The sequence below is a fragment of the Mirounga leonina genome, unplaced genomic scaffold (assembly GCF_011800145.1).
Source record: "Mirounga leonina isolate KUSES-001 unplaced genomic scaffold, KU_Mleo_1.0 Mir_114, whole genome shotgun sequence".
NCBI lineage: Eukaryota > Metazoa > Chordata > Mammalia > Carnivora > Phocidae > Mirounga > Mirounga leonina.
The window spans coordinates 23,083,245-23,103,856 of NW_023270265.1; the positions used below are offsets into that span (position 1 = coordinate 23,083,245).

Genomic DNA, 20,612 nt, shown 5'->3' on the forward strand with positions numbered 1-20,612 from the left:
CTCGCTGGTTTGTGTCCTATCTACTATGGCTGTTGTGCTACAAAGGTAGAGTAGTTGCATCTGGCACTCAAAGCCTCAACTATTTCCTATCTGCCCTTTACAGCAAAAGTTTGCGGATTCCTGTTTAACTGTGGAAGGCTATCGTATCAGTAAACGCTTCATATGCATACCAGTAATAATGGGTTATCCCTTAAGCCTGGTTCACTTGTTTCAAAAAGGAAAGAAATAAAGCATTCAAGGAAAGTACATTTAACTTTTTATTATTTTAAAAATCCAACTTTAGTTAGATTAACAGACTAGATTAGAACCTCAAATGTATTTGATACAGTATATACTGGATATCTATTACTAAAAAGCCAGTTGGAATATGACCTACACAAACCGAAGGTGGGTACAAAAAGGAAGTAATCATCAAGCAATGACTGTTTTCCTTCCCACTGGTATCGACTACCCGTGCTCTGTGGGGATTTATATAGGTTCAAATCTGACACAGATGAAAAGCCCGACTGGGACTGCTTTTCTGCGTATACTCTCTTGTCCTTCAAAACAGAATTCCATGTTATTTGTTCCTTGCCTTAAGATCTTACTTAGAACATTTATAACTTTCAAATGACCTCAACTGAGGAACTGGGATAAACACACAAAATACGGCCTTGTCCATCAACTGTCTGCATGCCTAGTTCACCAGTACACATGAGCAGCTTTCACACCAGTTTCTGTTTCCATTCCCTGATACAGTAAAATAAAAACTTAATTTTTACTTTTATCTTCGCACAATTCGGCCTACAGCTCCAATAAGAATGTCAACTCAGACGGCTTTCAGAAAAGGCTCGTAAGACAGAATTAGAGTTATTCCTCATACTGAATTTAAATCTTATAAAATTTCTGCAGCTTTATGTTCACTTTCTGACCTACCCTACCTCTAAATCTAGTCTATTTCTGTACACACTACCAAACTATCTTTATAAATTTTCACTGCTCTGATCTCTTTAACATCTTGATTGCTAAAATACAGCTTCATAACCACGGAATTTTTATGAAGATATAAAACATTAATGAATACTTGCATTTTCATACGTCACTGCTCCTATTTATTACTTGTTCCAATAAATCAATAGACTGAAGCACTAAGACATGCTGAAATCTAAACTTAAAACCCAGATGGAACTGCAGTGTATAGATTACAAATAGGCTTTTCTTTCCCAGAATTTATATACAGAAGCCCTTCAGTATGTAGCTTTTCCTCAACGAATTACATTAATACATTTATTTGCTTTACATTCGTAAAAATTCAAGGAAATCTTAAAGGAGTATTATTTGCAAGACATTTGGCATAAGGTGGTTTGTAGACATTTAGGAAACAAAAGTTTTAACAAACTGAACACAATTTGTGGATAAACCCTAAATAAAATGGATTTTGGAAAAACTGGAATTTGCAGCAACCACCCTTATAAAGAGATCCGTGCACTGTCAATGGAAAACACCCAATCATATCATTCACTAGGTTCAGATACCAGCACGGTATAATGAATTCTAAGAGGATGGGGCTTGATTTGTGGTCAAACTTAATGCAAATTAGGAGCCCAGCATGATATACCAAAGAGTGCTTTACCATAGTTCCAGCCGTTCCATTTCCACTTTATCCTACCATTGTACTAGGATAGATGAATAATGATGCCAATTAGTACTGTAGCTAAATTTCAGGAGAAGCATGCTTACAGATATGAGAACGTTTATCCTTAGTTTTTGATAGTGTTCAAAGCATCAGTTGATAAGTTGAGCAAATAATGTTAACAAATGGAAGACAGATAAACAGCATTAATGGAGTGGAAGAACCTCACTCTTTAATTAACTTAAATATTTTATTTTACTACTCTATAACCCAGAGCTAGGGAGCTAAACTGTTTGTGGATTACGTCTTCTTCAAGACACACACATGGTCAGACCCTCCATGAAGGCATAAACCAATATATACTTTCTAAAGGACTTTCAAGGCATTTTATATTCATTTTAATATGACACTTAATATATTTGAAAGTTAGAAAACCCTTTTTCATTGAAAATTCCAAAGGACTTGAAATAGAGCTCAATTTAGTAAAAGGAATTGGTATAGCTGAAAGCAGCTAAAGGACTCATTTTTTAAAACCCTACATCTTACCTGGAAGATTCATGAGAAACAGATTTCATTTTACTAAGACAAAAGCTTGCTGTCCAATTGATACTTCATCAGATAGACTATAGTTGTTGTAATTACTTTACATGTAATTAAAAAGTTACATTATATAAGCCACTAAATATTGACGTTCAGTTTCTTATAAGATCTTGAAGGAAGAGAAAATGGAAGAACCAGTAGATTGCATTTAATACAACATTTTGGCTTGAAGAAGGATTTACCTACAGCTTCAGATCAAACTCCTGTTTGTTCATGTCAGCCATACTTAAGTGGTAAGAAATCAAACTTTTCACTCTTTATAGTCCTTACATACCACATTATAGGATGCAGAGTCAATTTATAGAAACATATTTTGTAATGAAAACAGCTTACGTAACTATAAATGGCATGAGTTTCACATTAAAGATTACATACAGCGGTTTTGAGTCTTTCTAAAAATACCAATATACAGTATTGTTTTAGGTGGTCATTTGCATAGCAAACTATTAAACTAGAAACTCAATGGTTCTAGGAAAACTTCATATTATGGATAGTTCCAGAAAGATGTATTCAAAATTAAATCACTTCTCTTAGAAAACTGCAACCTTTATTTGCTCATCCAATAGTAAGCTAACCACTTTTACCCCATCCCCACTTTACACAGTACACCAACCTGAACAGATTTTGTGCCACAATCTAATCTGAAGGGCTTATCATTTACTTTGTGACTATATTGGATAATCTAGATGTAAGCAAGTTTGGGGATTTTAAGGTGTGGGTCTCCTGTATTAGAAAAGCATAGTTTACAGTATATTTAAAAAATTGCATTCAGTAATATTGCCTTTTGAAAAGATATCTTCAAATTGCAAACACATCTATTTTCACAAAACAATTTGGTCAGGAAAGTTTATTTTAACATTCTAAAGCACTATGCTTTAGATGTTACTTAAGTGCCCCAGACAGGATTAACAAAATTAAATGTTTCTAAATTACAAATTTAGCTCCTGTAGGAGTCTCAGAAAAGAAACAGAAGAAAACAATCCCCCCTCCCAAAGGAAGTATGACACACACATTTTGAAGAAACCCCAATGTTTCATGCAGCGGTAGGCAAGATGTAAAAAGCCACCCAAATTCACACATTTCTACACCAATCATCATCAGAAAAAAGTACTCCGTAGTCAATCTGTACATCCAAATGCATTTGAGAATCTACACCTACGTTACATTATTTAATGTTATATACATTTATTACCCACCCCCCTTGTTTTTAATAATTTCTTATGTAAAACCTTCATTCAAACCCAAAAAAGATGTAAGACTAACCTGGGGGAAGGAAAAAGATAATCACTTTAGACATTCAGTTAAAATGTAGTTTATCTAAATCTCAAAATGTTTAATAAAAACAAATATCTTCTCCATTTAACACTTTGCTTTCTAACTGTACAGTAAATTGCATTGTAGAGAGTACACCTCTATCTTCAGACTGTATCTTCTTTGGATGGAATTAAGATGGAACTGAATAGTTTTAAGATAAATAAATGGGAAGCTGGTCCAACTAAGATGACAGCAGATATATTACATGCAGGATTTAATTATTTTTTAATTCTCTCTTTAAAAAAAAAAGGATGCAGTCGGATTGGGGGAAAAAAAAAAAACAGGTCAAAAAGAACCCAGATTCAATATATAAAAATGTCCCATAATAGGTTGACGATGGCAGTAAAAATAAAGAGCAAAGAGTAATCTTTCTGGAACATCATTTTTCAATAATGTAGAAACACTAAGTGCCAGGAAGATTCTATTCATGTAATTTTAGCATCCAAGTTTCCCTCTATTTATTTTATTGGAACAAATGCTTTAAATAAACTATTTGTCCTCTTCACTGAAGAGAGCTGGTCTATTTCATCTTTAATAAGCTAGTTTTTGGGAAGATTAGCCATGTACTGTAGTAATGCCTACTGCATAAAATCCAAGCATTTGCTGTGAACAGTTGGAGAAAGCAGTCAGTAAGAACCTAGGATCAATGGAAATAGATGTTACTTTAAGCCATCCACGAAAGAGAGACCCACAGAGTACCCAGTGTGAAAGCCCAAATCTCTTCTTGCGCTTTTCTTTTTTTTTGCTGTGAAGTTCCACCCCTATGAAAGAGAAATTGATCCGAAGTTCCAGGTTTTCTTGGGTCTCTAATCAATTTTCACATTAGTATAGATTTTTCGGACAAAGGCACTTGTTCCCATGTAACCAATTGCTCCTGCAAAGATAAAATAAGATGTTTTGAAACAAATATGTATAGGGCAGTACCCATAATTTACAAATACTAAATGCTCGCTGCTCTGGAAAGTTATTCTTTTTTCAAGATAACATCTTTTATGTTAGTATTTGTTCTGAACTTATTAAAATTGCATCATTTGTTTTGCAAATCACCTATTACTGTCACGCTGTCATATACCAAGTTAGACCGGATGTGATATTTTTAGAATTAGGTAATAGTTATTACATGTATAATAACTATATGAATTAAAATACATCACTTACAAAGCAAGAATAATTTGATAATGATAAAAATTTGTTAAATGAAAAAAACATGTATTTTTAAAATTTGAACATAAATTATTCTAGGTCATTTAAACCATTTTAACATGTTCCCCAAATCATATGCTACCTAATGGAAATAAGTGACGGGATTCTCTCAGAAAAGGACTGAGAACTATGGCCCAATTAGAGGCATTTTCTGGTGGAATTTTTATCTTTACATTACAGAAGCTCTGTGGTTGGTAAAAAGGAAGACATATTCAAGAAAGTAGATGAGAGAGACAGGTAAGTAGGTCAGGAGTTGTGAAGTGTTTTGAATAATTAGCCTCAAATGAGGCTCAAAACACCAGAAAGCAAGGGATTTGTCTGTTTTGTTAAATTAGGTATATACCTTAGAGAGTACTTGGCACATGATTAGGTACTCAATAAATATTTGTTGAATGAATGAATGAACTGGATAGCTCTTCATTGCAAATTATACTAAGGGATCTTCAGAACAAGACAGCTAGTCAATCAAGTCATAGAGAAGATTCTCCATTGGATTTAGAAATTTACCATCTGAGCCCAAAAGTAAATCTTCCATAAGTAAATAATGATACACACACACACACACCCCTAATTAGTCACCTTTGAACTAACTTCTATTCACCCAACTAGTGTATATAAGGAAAGAAGTAAGTCTACTCTGCCTTTCCTATATATGAACTGTACCTCAAGGTACCAAATGGTTGAGGAAAAGAAGTTTCTCCTTACAGAAGTACCCCAGAAATATAAAAGGAACAAAAGAATTAGAATAGTACAACCACCAATGCATTATTTGAACTAGGCAATAATTATCAATGGCTGCTCTCTTCACAGAGAGAACCAGTGCCTCCTGATAAGTTTATAAACCCCTACTAAGTACTGCTAGACAAGTATTCCTGAGTATGATCAGGCCTATAGCTCTAACTACCCCTTTAGAGGAAATTGGGGAGAAACCCATGGAAAAATATTAAATGACAACACCTCAGCAAAATTCAGAGTGGAAAATTCTACAGAAATTAAAACAAACAAAAACTCAGTTTCTTACATAAATTGCGAGGGAAAAGAGAGAGAACATCAATAGATTAAAAGAGCCCTAAGAAACATTTTAACCAGGGGGTTGTGTGGCTCAGTTGGTTAGCATCTGACTCTTGATCTCAGGGTTGTGAGTTCAAGCCCCATGTTGGGCTCCATGAAAGGCATGGAGCCTACTTAAAAAAAAACCAACATTTTACATGGAACTTAATTAGATCCTGATGCAAACAAACTGTATTAAAAAAGACATGGGGATGAGTGGGGTAAATGTGAATACTAACTGAATATTTGAGCATATGAAGGAATTATATATATGTATATACTGAAATATAATTATTATATAACTATATATCATTTTAAATACTATTATAAGTATATAATTATTATACAATTATATAGTTATATATGTATATTATATATTATATAGTTATTATATATACATATATATGTATAACATATATATGTTATATATATGATGTACATATATATTTACTGAAATATTTACAGTTAAAAATGACATGAGGTCTAAGATTCGTATCAGAATAAAATGAGGGATAAGGTGGGATTATGAATAAGACAAGACTGGCCATGTGTTGAAAATTACTGATATTAGATGATACACAGGGACTCAGTATATATACGTATTTTTCATTATATATATATATAAATAATTGTCCCTCTTTTGGCATATATTTGAAAATTTCCCATAATTAAATACTAAAAGTATCCTCTCTTTTAAAAAAAAGATTTTATTTATTTATATGACAGAGAAGAGAAGAGAGAGAGAGTACAAGCAGGGGGAGCTGCAGGCAAAGGCAGGGGAGAAGCAGGCTCCCCGCTGAGCAGGGAGCCCGATGCAGGGCTCAATTCCAGGACCCTGGGATCATGACCTGAGCCGAAGGCAGACACCCAACTGACTGAGCCACCCAGGTGCCCCTAAAAGGATTCTTAAAACCCACCAAGCAACAAAGCAAACCTATTTCCAATTACTTTTGCAATTAATAGATATTTCTTATAATATGAAGTAGTTATATTAACAATTACACTTAGAAATAGTGATAATTCATTCTGAAATAGTTATAAAAGAAGTCCTTACAAAGTAAGGAAAAAGACCATTTAATTTGTAAATAGAAACCTAAATTCTTAGAACATAAAAAAAATCTATAAAATTTTAACTAGAATCAAAAATTTAACTGGCCTAATATCATACCAATCCAATAACCAAATCTAATATTCCAGACTTATAAAACAGTGTTCCCCTCTGAGCAGAGATATGCTTAAAAGCAAAAGAGTATCAACCTAGAGAGTCATTTTTCCTAATCTTACGAGTATCTCAAGAATAAGTGTATAAAAATAGGACTTTATAAAAGGAAGATACTAAATACGCTCTCTAGAAATATAAATGTCTTGAGAATAATAGAGATACACTTTTTTTTTTTTTAAGGTTTTATTTATTTATTTGACAGAGACACAGTGAGAGAGGGAACACAAGCAGGGGGAGTGGGAGAGGGAGAAGCAGGCTTCCCACTAAGCAGGGAGCCCAATGCGGGGCTCAATCCCAGGACCCCGGGATCATGACCTGAGCTGACGCAGACACTTAACAACTGAGCCACCCAGGTGCCCCTACAGTTTGTTTCTTGAAAACAAAGCCATGCCAAGTCTGCATTGTCTGTGACATGCACTCATTGCGGGGGAATCATAGAGTTGAATCACCTTTCTCTCTTTTTAAATCCTTTGGCATTTGCAATCGGATATGCATAAACCAAACTTAACTGTGATTTGAATCTACTGAATTGGCTGCTCCTAATTGCGAATATGGAAACATTTAATCTATTGGAGACATCTAGGTTTTTCTTATCCCTTTTTTTTTTTTTTTTAAAGATTTTATTTATTCGACAGAGAGAGACACAGCGAGAGAGGGAACACAAGCAGGGGGAGTGGGAGAGGGAGAAGCAGGCTTCCCGCTGAGCAGGGAGCCCGATGCGGGGCTCGATCGCAGGACCCTGGGACCATGACCTGAGCCGAAGGCAGACACTTAACGACTGAGCCACCCAGGCGCCCCAGAAATATACTTTTAAACTTAATTTCCTTAAAACTAAAATGCTACAATCAAAATATGAAAACTCTAACAATCTAATTATTTCCACCTTAACACATTTCTTTTTCAAAAAAATCAGTATTTTTCTTTCAATTACTGACCAAAAAAAAGCATTTTAGCAATATAACCTGATGAGGTGCAATTTTTGTATTATGATGACATTTTAATCAGTTCATCCGAACTGTTTCTCCGCGCCCGCCCCCCCAACCCGCCAAAACAGACTAGCACTGAAGGCACATACACCCGTGACAGAATGAATGCTGGGATGCTGCTGCAACAGCAGGCAACTGTCAGTGCGCCAAGACTTTCAGGCAGCAAGATGCAATTTCAACAGGAAAAGCACTAAAAAATTAGCTAGATTCATTCCATTTTCTTTGTAAATGTCAAGATATTATCTCTCTAGGTCTTCCTAAGATCACATGTTGAGTCAAGAAAAAAAGATTTAACCCTCTGCATAATCTCATGATTCTATACATCACTGAATGCTGGTGATAATCAAGAAAGATCTCAGATTAAAGAAAGAGGGGTTTGAGGAGCAACATTCTTAAGGCAGGCAGGCTAATAATAATACTAAAGGAAACTTCGGATTGCCTAGAGATACACAAGGTGGTTCCCATGTGATACAAATCTAGTTTTAATCCTAGTCCTCTTTCCCTCAAAGTTGGTTAACTAATTATCACAGGGAAAGGTTATCACAGCAGCTACAAATAAAATATGTGATCATTCTATAGAGAACTGTCTCTCCTTATAGCTTGTGGAATTAGTTTTACTACTTTACAATGTCATGTGTGTGTGTGTGCGCGTGCGCACATGCACATGATCAAGTACATAGTATATATAAATGGGACAGATTTTAACTGACATAAAACATTTGTTTTAGGGCGCCTCGGTGGCTCAGATGGTTAAGTGTCTGCCTTCGGCTCAGGTCATGATCCCAGGGTCCTGGGATTGAGTCCCACATCGGGTTCCCGGCTCAGCGGGGAGCCTGCTTCTCCCTCTGACCATCTCCCCTCTCATGCTGTTTCTCTCTCGCTCGCTCTCTAAAAAATAAATAAAATCTAAAAAAAAACAAAAAACAAACAAAAAAAAAACAAAAAAAACATTTTTAGTTTAAGGTGTACAACATAATAATTTGATATACGTGTATATTGTGAAATGACCACCACAATAAATTTAATTAACATCCATCACCTCACATAGTACATAGTTAAGATTTTTTTTCTTGTGATGAGAACTTTTAAGATCTAATCTCTTAGCAACTCCCAAATATACAATACTGTTAACTGCAGTCACCATACATGCCTAGAACTTATTCATCTTATAACTGGAAGTTTGAAACCTTTAACCACCTTCACCCATTTTGCCCACACTCCTAATCCCCCCATCTCTGGTAACCACCAATCTATGGAATGTATTCTTTCGATGGAGGAAAAAAGCAACCTTGGTACCCCAAAGGGCCACAAATGTCATACCAGAACCTAGCTTTTAACAAAATTATCATATCTTCCTTATTCTATTGCCTACCCTATAGCTAAAGATGGAACTACCAAAAAAAAAAAAAAAGTCAATGGCAAATAACAGAGAAATGAGAAGGGTCTGAATTATAAACTGCCTGGAAATGTTTTCACGGTGATTAGTCCTTAAGCCTTGCATCATTCCCATGGGGGAATTAGCCTCACTTATCAAGTGAAAACCGGAACCAGAAGAAAAGTAAGTTACTTGAATGCATTTCCCTTAAGGTACCTCTGCTTAAACTCATGAGGTTGTTCTAAGGTGAAAACACAAGGTGTAGAAACAAACTACAGACCCAGAGACACAATCCCAGAATAGAAGCAACCCAAAAAACAGTGGCATTATCCTCATTTTACATAGTTTGGAGAACCGGATCAAGGGATTATTAGCCCTCGTCAGTGGGGGAACAGCGCAGACACAGTTCACAGAGCATCTGCCTGCCATCTACCTGTTTACCCACATCCAGTCACTAAAGCCTTAACACAACCCTGTGAGGTAGGTGTTACTTCTGTTTTGCAAATGTGAATGTTGAGGAAGAAAGGTTAAATAATTTGGCCAGAGTAACATGGCTATTAAGTAGGGGCACCAGGATTCGCACCTAGGACTAAGTGACCCCAAAAGCCCCAGCTCTTCCCATTCCCCACCATGTCTCCCACAAAACTGAGTCTCTCAAAACACCTGATAACAGACCTGCATTACTCTTGCACTTTACACATGATACTATGACAAATAACTACTCTGAAAAATATGCCCATTTTACAGATGAGAAAATGAGATTTAGAGAGCCCAATATGACTTCCCATGGCCACAAAAAAGCAGCACAGAGATTTAATCTGGCTCTCTCAGCCTCTCAAGTCCATGACCTTTCCCTTTATCAGGTTGCTTCCAATACTTCTTTCTTTATTTTCTAGGTATTTCACACATGCTAGAGACTCTATCGTGTGGTGATAACTATTACTTCTATTTAACTGTGATAAACCCAAAAAACAGTGGTATTATCCTCATTTTACAACTGGATCAAGGTACAGAACATACATGTGGCACAGCCAGAACTTAAACCCAGTCTGCAGACACCCAAGTGTGTACTTATAACCCGGACACTGCCTCTTGGACACAGTTATCTCCGTGAACAGTCTTAGAAACTTCCAAACAGGAATCATTCAGCCAATACCTTAACCTGTTTACATCATTATTGTTTCCAAAGAGACTAAACTAAAAAAAAAGGCTAAATTTCAACATGAAAAAGAAACTAATTGTGGTACAGAAAAGAGTGCAATACAGAATTATTAGGAACAGAACATTAAAAAAGAATCAATGATGAATTTTTGAGGAATAGTCAAAAGGACTGAAATCAGACTCTTTTTGTTGTTTCTGATCAAGCAACAAAATGTAATTTCCAATTACTATATTTTTCTGATTCTAAAAATCTCAAAGATTTACTCATGATATTCCAAAAACTTCAGAACTTACCACACATTATCCCCAAGGCTGTGCTAAATACTGCCATATATCCAAAGTAAAATGATGTTTGAAATAAGCCATACATCCTGAAATAAGACAAAAAAATATATGTAGTATATCCATTTTTACTTTCAACATAGGGCCTTACATTCTATTTATTTATTTATTTTTTAAAATTGGAGTACAGTTAGCTGATACACAATGTTACATTAGTTGCAGGTGTACACACAGCGACTGGACTTTTGATTTTTGCTGTGCTCACCACAAGGGTAGCGACCATCTGTCACGATACAATGCTGACGTACGATACCACTGACTATATTCCCTATGCTCGATCTTTTATTCCTAAATTCTGGTATTTAAACGACAACTTTAGTTTCCTAAATACAAAATGAGAAAACGTCTCCACTTACTTTGTTTTGAAAAAATAGTAGTAAAAGGAATACATGTAAACATAGATCGCAGTTGATGCAGCAGAGAGAAAACTTGTCCATTGCCTGGAATAAAAGGTAACTCTTTTGAATAAATGGCACTGAAACAGATTTTAAACCAAAGAATTTTATAAAAACATCCTTGAAAATTCTGTATACTTAAAAACAAATGCATGTAAGGGCGTCTGGGTGGCACAGATGGTTAAGCAGCCAACTCTTGATTTCAACTCAGGTCATGATCTCAAGGTCATGAGATCGAACCCTGTGTGGGGCTCTGCGCTGGGTGTGGAGCCTGCTTAGGATTCTTTCGCTCCCTCTGCCCCTCCCGCACCCTGCACTCAAGCTTGCTCTCTTTCTCTCCGTAAAACAAATAAATCTTTAAAAAAAAAATGCATGTAGATGGCATTTAATTATATCAACAAGGAGAAAGCCTAAGATTTGGAAGGAGAGATCCTGAATTTTGTCAGATGCCCTATTATAAGTGACCTTAAACCACTTCCTTTTTCAGAACTACCTCCTTTTGTTCAAAATGGATCAATGCTTTCTCATAAAGTTCTTCCCACATCAAGCACTTTGTAAAAATATATAACACAGTGACCATTATGAGTACAAAAACTTTTTTTTGGCTGATACTACTTTTCCTCTAAAATCTTCATTATTTTTATAACTAAAAAAAATTCCTATACTATCTTAAGGAACAAAATTTCTATACAGATCTTTTACTTAATACACTTCAAATGGCATCTTCCTTGACAATATGATAGCCCCTGAGGTTCCTCCCCAATGTAAGTACTTACCACCTATAATCCTCTGCATTTAGTAGAAAGTATGTGCACACAATGGTCACACAGACGGTCACAATGCACAGGATGACCAGCACCAGCATCATGAAGCCATAGACATAATAGATCTTATATGCCCAGAAAGATGTGAAGATGAAATACCTAAATAAAGGCAATAAAGACAGAGTTTCTAGTCTTTATTCTTGAAGCTCACCCCGCTTTTGCTAAATCTCACATCTTAGTTCTCACTTTCGTCATACTTAAATCTCAATTATTTTCTTTCAAGTAACTTCCAACTCTCTTACCCTTTTTTATCTATTAAATCCTCCAAAAATCTCTCAAATATATTTTCTTGGATAATCTTTCAAGAACAGATTTTTTAGTAGGGCATTCATCTCTAAGCAAACTGAATAAATTAGAAGCTTAAAGGAGTAAAATGTGGCAAAGAAAAATGAAAATAGCTAAAAATTCGTATCTGTAAAATAAAGGCAATTCCTTCATTGTTTCATTTTTCTTCTGGATACAACACTATTCAAGCAATGTATAGTTTATAAAACACCCTAGTAAATTTTAGAAAGTAGGTTTGATAGAGTAATACTGTATAAAATTAGGAAAATAAAAATAATTAGAAAAAGAAAGCCTAAAGAAGCTTCCTGCTGTTTTGGAGAACAGTAAGAGATGGCATTAACATTTTATACAAAGAACAAGACCCTCACTCTAATTCCATTCCGCAAGTCATCAGTAGAAAAGGGTCTTTTGGCCTCTCTTCTTGTTCTCTTCTGTTTAGCTCACTTATTGTCACTCATTCTTTCAACAGCTATTTAGAGGCCCTACCACATGTCAGAGAAGCGTGAGAACAGAACTGTGAAGATGACACAGTCTCTCCTCCACCCTCAAGGACTTACTGTAAAGAGGGGATCACCAGTAAGGAGGCAGTCATGACGCTCCATGACATGTGCTTTATCAATGCACCTAAGAGGGGCATCTTACCGGTTTGGTTAGGTGGGGCTCTGGGGAGAAGGGGTAGTGAGAAGAATCAAATAAGGCATGTGGGGGGGTAAGGGGAGCCAGAATAGGAACAGCAAAGGCAAAGCTTACAAATAAGGGAATTCACTGTATTTAGAAATGTTCTATGGCTAGAACTTCAAGTGAAGGGATGAGAGCTAAGAGATGTGGATGGAGAAGCGAATGAGGCCAGATCCTATGTTATGAAGGTCCTTACTGGCTATGTTATGGGATTGGGACCTTACCTCAATGAAAATGAAGAAAAGTCTTTAGTAAAGAAGTAATGTGATCAGATTAACACCTTAAAATGATCACTGTGGCTACTGAGAGGAGAATGGGCTTGAGGGTGGTCAAAACAGAAAAGAACGTAAGGATACAGCAGAGAGGCTATCTAATGGAATGCAGTACTTGAGAAAGTAGGAAGAGATGTGATCCAGAAGGTACTGGGAACAGGGGTAGGGCAGAAAAATAGAGGTCAAGTCAGGGTGAGGATACAAAGCAGTATATAAGCCTAGAAGTACCAAAGAGGTTCATGACCTGGCTTTATTAAAACACAAGCTAGAGTGACACACATTCCAGTCCCTCTATGGTACCAACTAATACCCACAGCACACTCACAGCTGGTAGGTGACCACCAGGGGTGGCCCAAATCTATGTCAATTGTGCCTGTTAGTGTAATTAGATATTGTAATTGAATATGATATACACCAATAAACATGACAGCAAAAAGGATGCATGATTTCTACGACCATTATGTTGAATGTTTTGTAGAAATTTATTAAGGTGAATCACTTAAAAAAAAAACCAATATGAAATTAGGTGTGGGTGAGACAACTATGAAAGTCTGGGGGAGAAATGTATAAATCTAGAAGGATTCTGCACTTAGAATGCTTGAGACAGGTCTTAATGTTCTTGTCCCACTTTAAAAACGCTGGAAACACAGAAGATACATTATGAATGTCAAAGGGAAAATGATGGAAACACTGACTAGATATAAATCAAAGACTTTGGCTCTATATTTTTAAAAAATGAGTGAAAGATGTACCTTTAGTTTTTTAAGTTAAAATAAAATGTTATGTATGAATTTTTTTTTTTAATAATTCTCTTACATGAGCCAACTTTCAATTAACCAACTATCAGATCCAATCATGTCCGTTAAGGAGGTGTCCACTGTACGGGAGAGAATCAGCAGTGGGGCATCTGGAAATGTGTAAGGGAGTTCTGAGTAGTCACAATGACTGGCATTCTGTGGGCAAGAACCAGAGGTATATGACTGCAGTTCTTGAGAAAGTCCCATACAAAGAAGTGTCTTGATTAAAATGCCAGAGCATTCCCATCAAGGAACGCTGGACTACAAGCTGAGAAAAGAAAGACTCGTATTTTGCAGTGGTGACCAAGGATGCAGGTATGAAGCACAGTACCTGGGCACCAGGGGGCATACCTTCCACCCCCAAACACATTCACATTTCCCAGCACTCCTGTAAGCCTCTATGGAAGGAGACTGGGAATATATGTATCCTAAGAGGTCAAGATCTAGACAGACTGGTAGGTAATGGTTTACCTAGTTGCCCAGACCCTCAGAAATACTTTAAAAATATAATAAAAACCAGTAATTCCTTCTATCATGCATGTGATCAAAGCTGGTCTAGTACTCTTTAGCATGCATTCTTTCATTTCTAAGATCTCCTGTTAGGTGAGAAGGGTCTAGAACATAATACAAAACATAAATTTCACCTGAATATTTGAGACCACAGCAGAAAACTGCTTTTAGGTAGATTATGTTAGATCCCTTTCTGGGAGTCATGAAATTAGCAGACTAACTCTGTTAGATGCCTTCCCATCTGATGATTCTACACCTACTCTAACTCCTAAATTCTCTTATTACAATTACATCCCTCAAAACATAAATGCATTGCCACAACTTACATTTCAATAAAGATTGACCCAAAAGGTAAAATTCCTCCCAGGCAAACAATAACTGCAGGCTCCATGAACCTGGAAAATAATAAAATTAGCAATAAACCTCTAGTATGATTTTCACATTATAATATATAAACCCAAATAGAAAGCAGATGCTTGGTACTTAAAAATAATCTAAGGGATAGAAACATACCAGTAAAAAGAAAAACAAAAATTCAAAGAGGTTACAATACAGAGGTAGGCCTTCAAATTAGCCATAGGTTATAGTCAACGTTCTTTCTGGCATAAGAGGCCAAGATAAGAATTCGGGGAATAGAAATTCTTGCTACCGACAGAACTCAGGAAAAACTCTTAAGTATTTGCTTCTGTTCTACATCTCTCAACAACTTCTAAAAACTTTACAGGCATTTATTTATAGAAAGCCACAGGAAGGGCGCCTGGGTGGCTCAGTTGGTTAAGCGACTGCCTTCGGCTCAGGTCATGATCCTGGAGTCCCAAGATCGAGTCCCACATCGGGCTCCCTGCTCGGCAGGGAGTCTGCTTCTCCCTCTGACCCTCTCATGCTCTCTCTGTCTCATTCTCTCTCTCAAATAAATAAAATCTTTAAAAAAAAAAAAAATATTTCAAGAAAGCCATAGGAAAAGAAAAGTCTTGAGAGCCCTATCTGAAATAATGTTTCCCAAATTGTGGCCTTGCCATCTCTTTGTTCATGCTTTCCTTGGTTCACTAATTTCTTTTCCTGTGAATTATACAATCAAGGTATTATGAGTCCTGGGTTACCCTGGAGCCAAAGAGTGAATAAAAAAATAAAATTCAAACCTCATTCATTCACTCAAAAAACATATACTGATGCAACTATTAATTCTCCACCTGGAATGCCTTTTCTCGTCCTACTTCTCCCGCAAGCCCTGACTCCAGTGTTCTCCCCGTAAAGTCCTTCCCAAGTCTCCCAGAAAGAGGTGGGTCTTTCCCCCAGGCCTGCACTGCCTCTTGAACATAACTCTGTGGCAGCACTTACCACATCTGGAACTGTGCAATTACATACATAGCGTACCTCGCTAGACTATAAACTATGGCAGGCAGAAGCTATTCATCTAGGTATTCCCAATGCCCAGCACAGTATCTGACACATAAAAGATACTAAACTACTATCTCTAGTATAAACAAACTAAGAATCTCTGGGATAAACAAACTAAAAAAAACAAGAAGAGGGGCGCGCCTGGGTGGCTCAGTCGGTTAAGCATCTGACTCTTGGTTTCGGCTCAGATTATGATCTCAGGGTTGTGAGATCAAGCCCCAAGTCAGGCCCAATGCTGGGACTGCTTAAGATTCTCTCTCTCCCTCTTCCTCTGCTCATCCCCCCTCCACGTGCGTGCATATGCAGACACACACACACACACACTCTCTCTAAAACAAAACAAAACAAAACAGAAGAAATTGGAGTTTGAAAGCTGAGAAAACAAAAACAAAAACAAAAAAAAACATTTAATCTAGTTATCTTTCCTCCTTTTATAGGAATCCAAGACCCGTAGAGGTTAAAAATGATCTGCACAAGATAACACAATCAATCAGAGCCAGATCTAGTATTCAGATTTTAGATCCCATGTAACTATATATGGAAAATAAAGATACACATGAGCCTTCCTCCAACTGTGACCCATGGTTTGCAAGGTCACGTGTTGTTCCTTCCTCCCCTTCACCAGCCCTAGTGACCTAGAGTCTATTCTGGATTTGAAAGAGAAAATGGACTTTAAAAAACAAAGTACACAAGATCTCACAATCACCAATCTAAGAGAAAAGGGAACATGGACAATCCTAAGACTAGAACAGATCACCCTCTTAATTTAAACTGTAAGTGCTGTTTTTACTCAGCCTCCATTTCTATAAATGACCTCCAAGTCTACAAAAGACCATATATGTAAGTATCTGAATATAAATTATGTCTATTAATAAGGTAAAATATCTAGGAACAGAGGCTTTTCAATATATATCCCTTATTATGAATATGTAGAGTCTAATGTATAGCTATTCTTAACAAGATGGAGAATGTAATAAATGTATATATGGTAAGACTGCTCTATTTTTGTCCGCTAGTAAGAATTAGGAAAATGAAGTATGCAGAATAGCATAATTCGGACTAAAACATTTAATTTACAAATTTTAAAAGGCAATATATTTATATGAGTTCACATTTTATTCAAATTTGAATTACAAAACTTAGAAATATAACATATTAATGACATCCCATTTTATGTCTGGAATTTGAAAAAATACAAATTATCTCAAGTTAAAAAGAACTTTCAATGATTAGTCAAATAAACTGTAAACTGTGTGTATACTGCTGCAATTAAAGAATCTCCTCGGCTGTTTAACAGAAATATTCATCATCCTTTGTCAAGATTAATCTTGAATTCTGGGAGGCACTCAAGAACACATTTTGTGCATAAAATGTGACAGAACGTATTTGAGAGATTCTATACTATCCCAGAAGTGAGGACAAAGAATATTAAGTCAGTAAATTATTAACTGGTCTTAGTCCTAATTCATCTCTCAACCAGTACGATATATGTGGCTATAAATGTGTTATTATTTAGAATAATAAAATATCTGGAAAGGAAAATGAAATTATAAGCCAAGGGTTGTCAAACTTTCTCAGATAGTAAATAGTTGAGGTTTTGAAGGCGATACCGTCTCTATCTGTCGCGGCAGTGTGAAAGCAATCATCGATAATATGTGAACGAACAGGCATAGATATGTTCCAACAGAACGTCTCTTTCAAAAATAGGCAGCAGGTCAATTCTGTCCTGTATACAATAATAAAACCGTCCCACCCACAGAGATGCACTAATGTACTTATCAAAGCATTTAGTTTATCTGTAAGTGGCACCAAGATTCATAAAGTGAAATAAGGATATAATTGATTATTACTCCTAACAATATAGGCTGGAGGCAAAAGTAAAAAGACAAATTCTTAAGTTCTAACTTAAGACATACTTATAAATACATGCCAATTCTAAAAGTTATATATACATAATAGCCTTAAGAATTTCTATATTGTGAGGAACAATGACATAGATTTAGCATTCTCTTTACCATTTTTTCTCCGGTATGGGACGAGGCACAGCATTGACACGACAAGGAAAGTTGGGCTGACCAGACAGATTTCGGCCAAGTATTGTACCAACAAGATTTAGAGGAAGAATAACAAAAAAACAGATGCAACAAACGGCGACCTGTAAATTAAATTAAAATGTGTATGATTACTCAGAATAACATTAATAAAAATAAAGGGGACACTTAAAAATTTAAACACAATTTGACCACAAAATAAAATGTTTAAGTTCAATATAGGCTAAAATTGTATAAGATATACGCTAATGAAAAGAGGCAAAGAATGTGTCTTAAAATATTAGAACTGAACTAAATACAAGTCAAACTGCTTCCCACCTCCTGCAGTTGCTCATGTTCCCCGTTCTCCCATGTGCTTTCTGCTGCATCCCTTTTTTCTCTCCTGATGTCACTTTCAGCTGTCATGCTTCTAACATATCCTTTATCTTTTCTCGTTATAACCAACTTATTTACTTCACTGTGTTTTATTGAGCTCAGGGAGCTTTGCATGTTATTTCCCTATTTTATAGATGAAGAAAATGAGACTTAAGGGAGGCTAAATAACCTCCCATACCCACAGAGCTAGGAGGCAGCCAGACCAAAACCTAGGTTCTGATCTCCCTGTCTCAGACAGAGACCCTGCTCTTTTCTAATCCATACTGCCTCAGGATTTTAACAACACAAGTGCATCTCTATTTACACACAGATGGGTCATTACTAAAACGGAAGGAGTATTTTTCTGCCCATCAGCAGTTCAAAGTCTAAAGTTATAGGGAAGACCATATAGAGATTCTAGAACCAAAGCGGTCAGTTAGGAAAATAATTATTTCTATGACTTTTTTCTTTATATAGATCTGGGTATTCTAGGACACACGCTCAAGCTCCTTTCCAGCCAGCATCTGGTTAAGACCACCACTTCACTCTGAACTCCTATAAAATGGGAGGACTGAACTGCCTCTAAGATTACTTCCAATTATACATATTAGGGTTCTAATAAAAAGTAAAAGTGAGAAAAGCTGAAAGAAAAGTGTGAAGAAACTGAGAGAAATGAAGAGGCCTGGGGTAGGAAATCCAGTTATTACAAGAGAAGAAGAGTCTATTTTGAAGCAACATTAGTGAAACCACATCTTCATTATATCCTTGTGTGTGTATTTGTGTGTTTTAAACAAGCCAAAGGCTACCATCTTTCTTCCAGATAAAACTTGTGTAAACATATGAGAGCTAAGAGTGTCCTGGAATTCCATTTTAAAGATCAAGCTTAGGAACTCAAATTATTGGTATCTCAGTTTAGACCTATTAATAATACGAATTTATGCTCATACAACAAGAATATGTGAAACATGAAAATAAGCTGTTAAGATATATTAATCATCAGAAAATATTGCAAATTATACATTGTCTCATACATACCCGGGGGATGGGTTCGGTCTCAATTTTTGCTGTTGACCGCTTTATTATTGAGATTTGCTATCATTAAGTATACAAGACCCCGTAAATAAATATATTGTAACAGAGACCTATGTATTCCCCTCTTAATTTACCAGAACTCTAATTTCAAATAAGAAATGAAGAAAAACTGAAGAAAATATTCCTATGAGGAATGACATGCTCTAGGAGAGTGGTTTTCAAATTGTTCCACAAACCCCTCAGGTCCTGCTGAAGAGCTTCAGGAATTCCACAAGCATTTAATCTGAATCTTCTTTTGAAAACAGTGTTTTTAAAAAATATTTTAAAGTGTGATAAAAAAAAAATACACAGATTCAAATGAGTTCTGTACCAAATATTAATACATTGAAGCTACCATAAGCAGGTTAACTCATTTGCATACAGACCTGGGAATAGTTTCTCCTGTTAACAACTCTGTGTACAGAGTTGGACTTCTTGTAAATGTGTCATTGATTAGGAAGGTTCAGGAGGCTACACTGGTCCTTTGTTCTCCCTTCCCTCCCACCGCTCCAATTCTGGCCTGCACACATTTGTTCACTCAACGTCGTACAAGCAAATGCACTACAGCATGTGTGTGACAGGCGAGTAAGTGGCAAGTGATGGGAGGGCATATATTGCCTGTGTGCTCATTCAAAGCATAACAATAATCAATGAAGGAAACTATAAAATGTCTCATCAAGCCATTATCAACTGTTTGGTATTTGTCTAATTTTTTCCCCTTTTGTCTGTTTTCTTATACATGATAAAAAAAAAATGTAAGCAGTTTGTTAGAAACTGTTAGAGACTAAACTGTGAAACCAATTTCCTATTCTTTTATGTTCAAGTTCTGGATGAGTTTACTTGAAGAATTCCTCTGAGATTGTAAGGCAAGCTGTTAAAAAAAAAAAAAAAGTCACATGAACTAAATCATCCGTGATGTCGGGATTTTTCTCAAGACTGACATTCAACCGAATAAATTGGTTACTGAAGAAGATATAACTGAACTCTTATTTATACCCCTTTATATTAGATCTGTATTCATCACAACTTTATTGCTTCTCATTGAGAATGTTAAGATATTGAATTTGCAAAATTTATTTATTTTTATTTTATTTTATTTTTTTAAGATTTAT

At 36.0% G+C, this 20,612-nt stretch overlaps 1 protein-coding gene across 1 annotated transcript in view; it reads right to left on the reverse strand.

The window, feature by feature from the left end:
* Positions 1–244: 244 nt before the first annotated feature.
* Positions 245–20,612, reverse strand: part of TM9SF3 (transmembrane 9 superfamily member 3) — a 69,359-nt gene continuing 48,991 nt past the window's right edge. Inside the window, exons 10-15 of the mRNA XM_035026121.1 lie at positions 18,040–18,179; positions 14,953–15,021; positions 12,037–12,183; positions 11,222–11,305; positions 10,818–10,894; positions 245–4,400 (exon numbers count right to left, since the gene is read on the reverse strand). Of these exons, the coding sequence (XP_034882012.1) occupies positions 4,333–4,400; positions 10,818–10,894; positions 11,222–11,305; positions 12,037–12,183; positions 14,953–15,021; positions 18,040–18,179 (585 nt within the window). The 3' untranslated portion in view covers positions 245–4,332. The remainder of the gene's footprint in view (positions 4,401–10,817; positions 10,895–11,221; positions 11,306–12,036; positions 12,184–14,952; positions 15,022–18,039; positions 18,180–20,612) is intronic.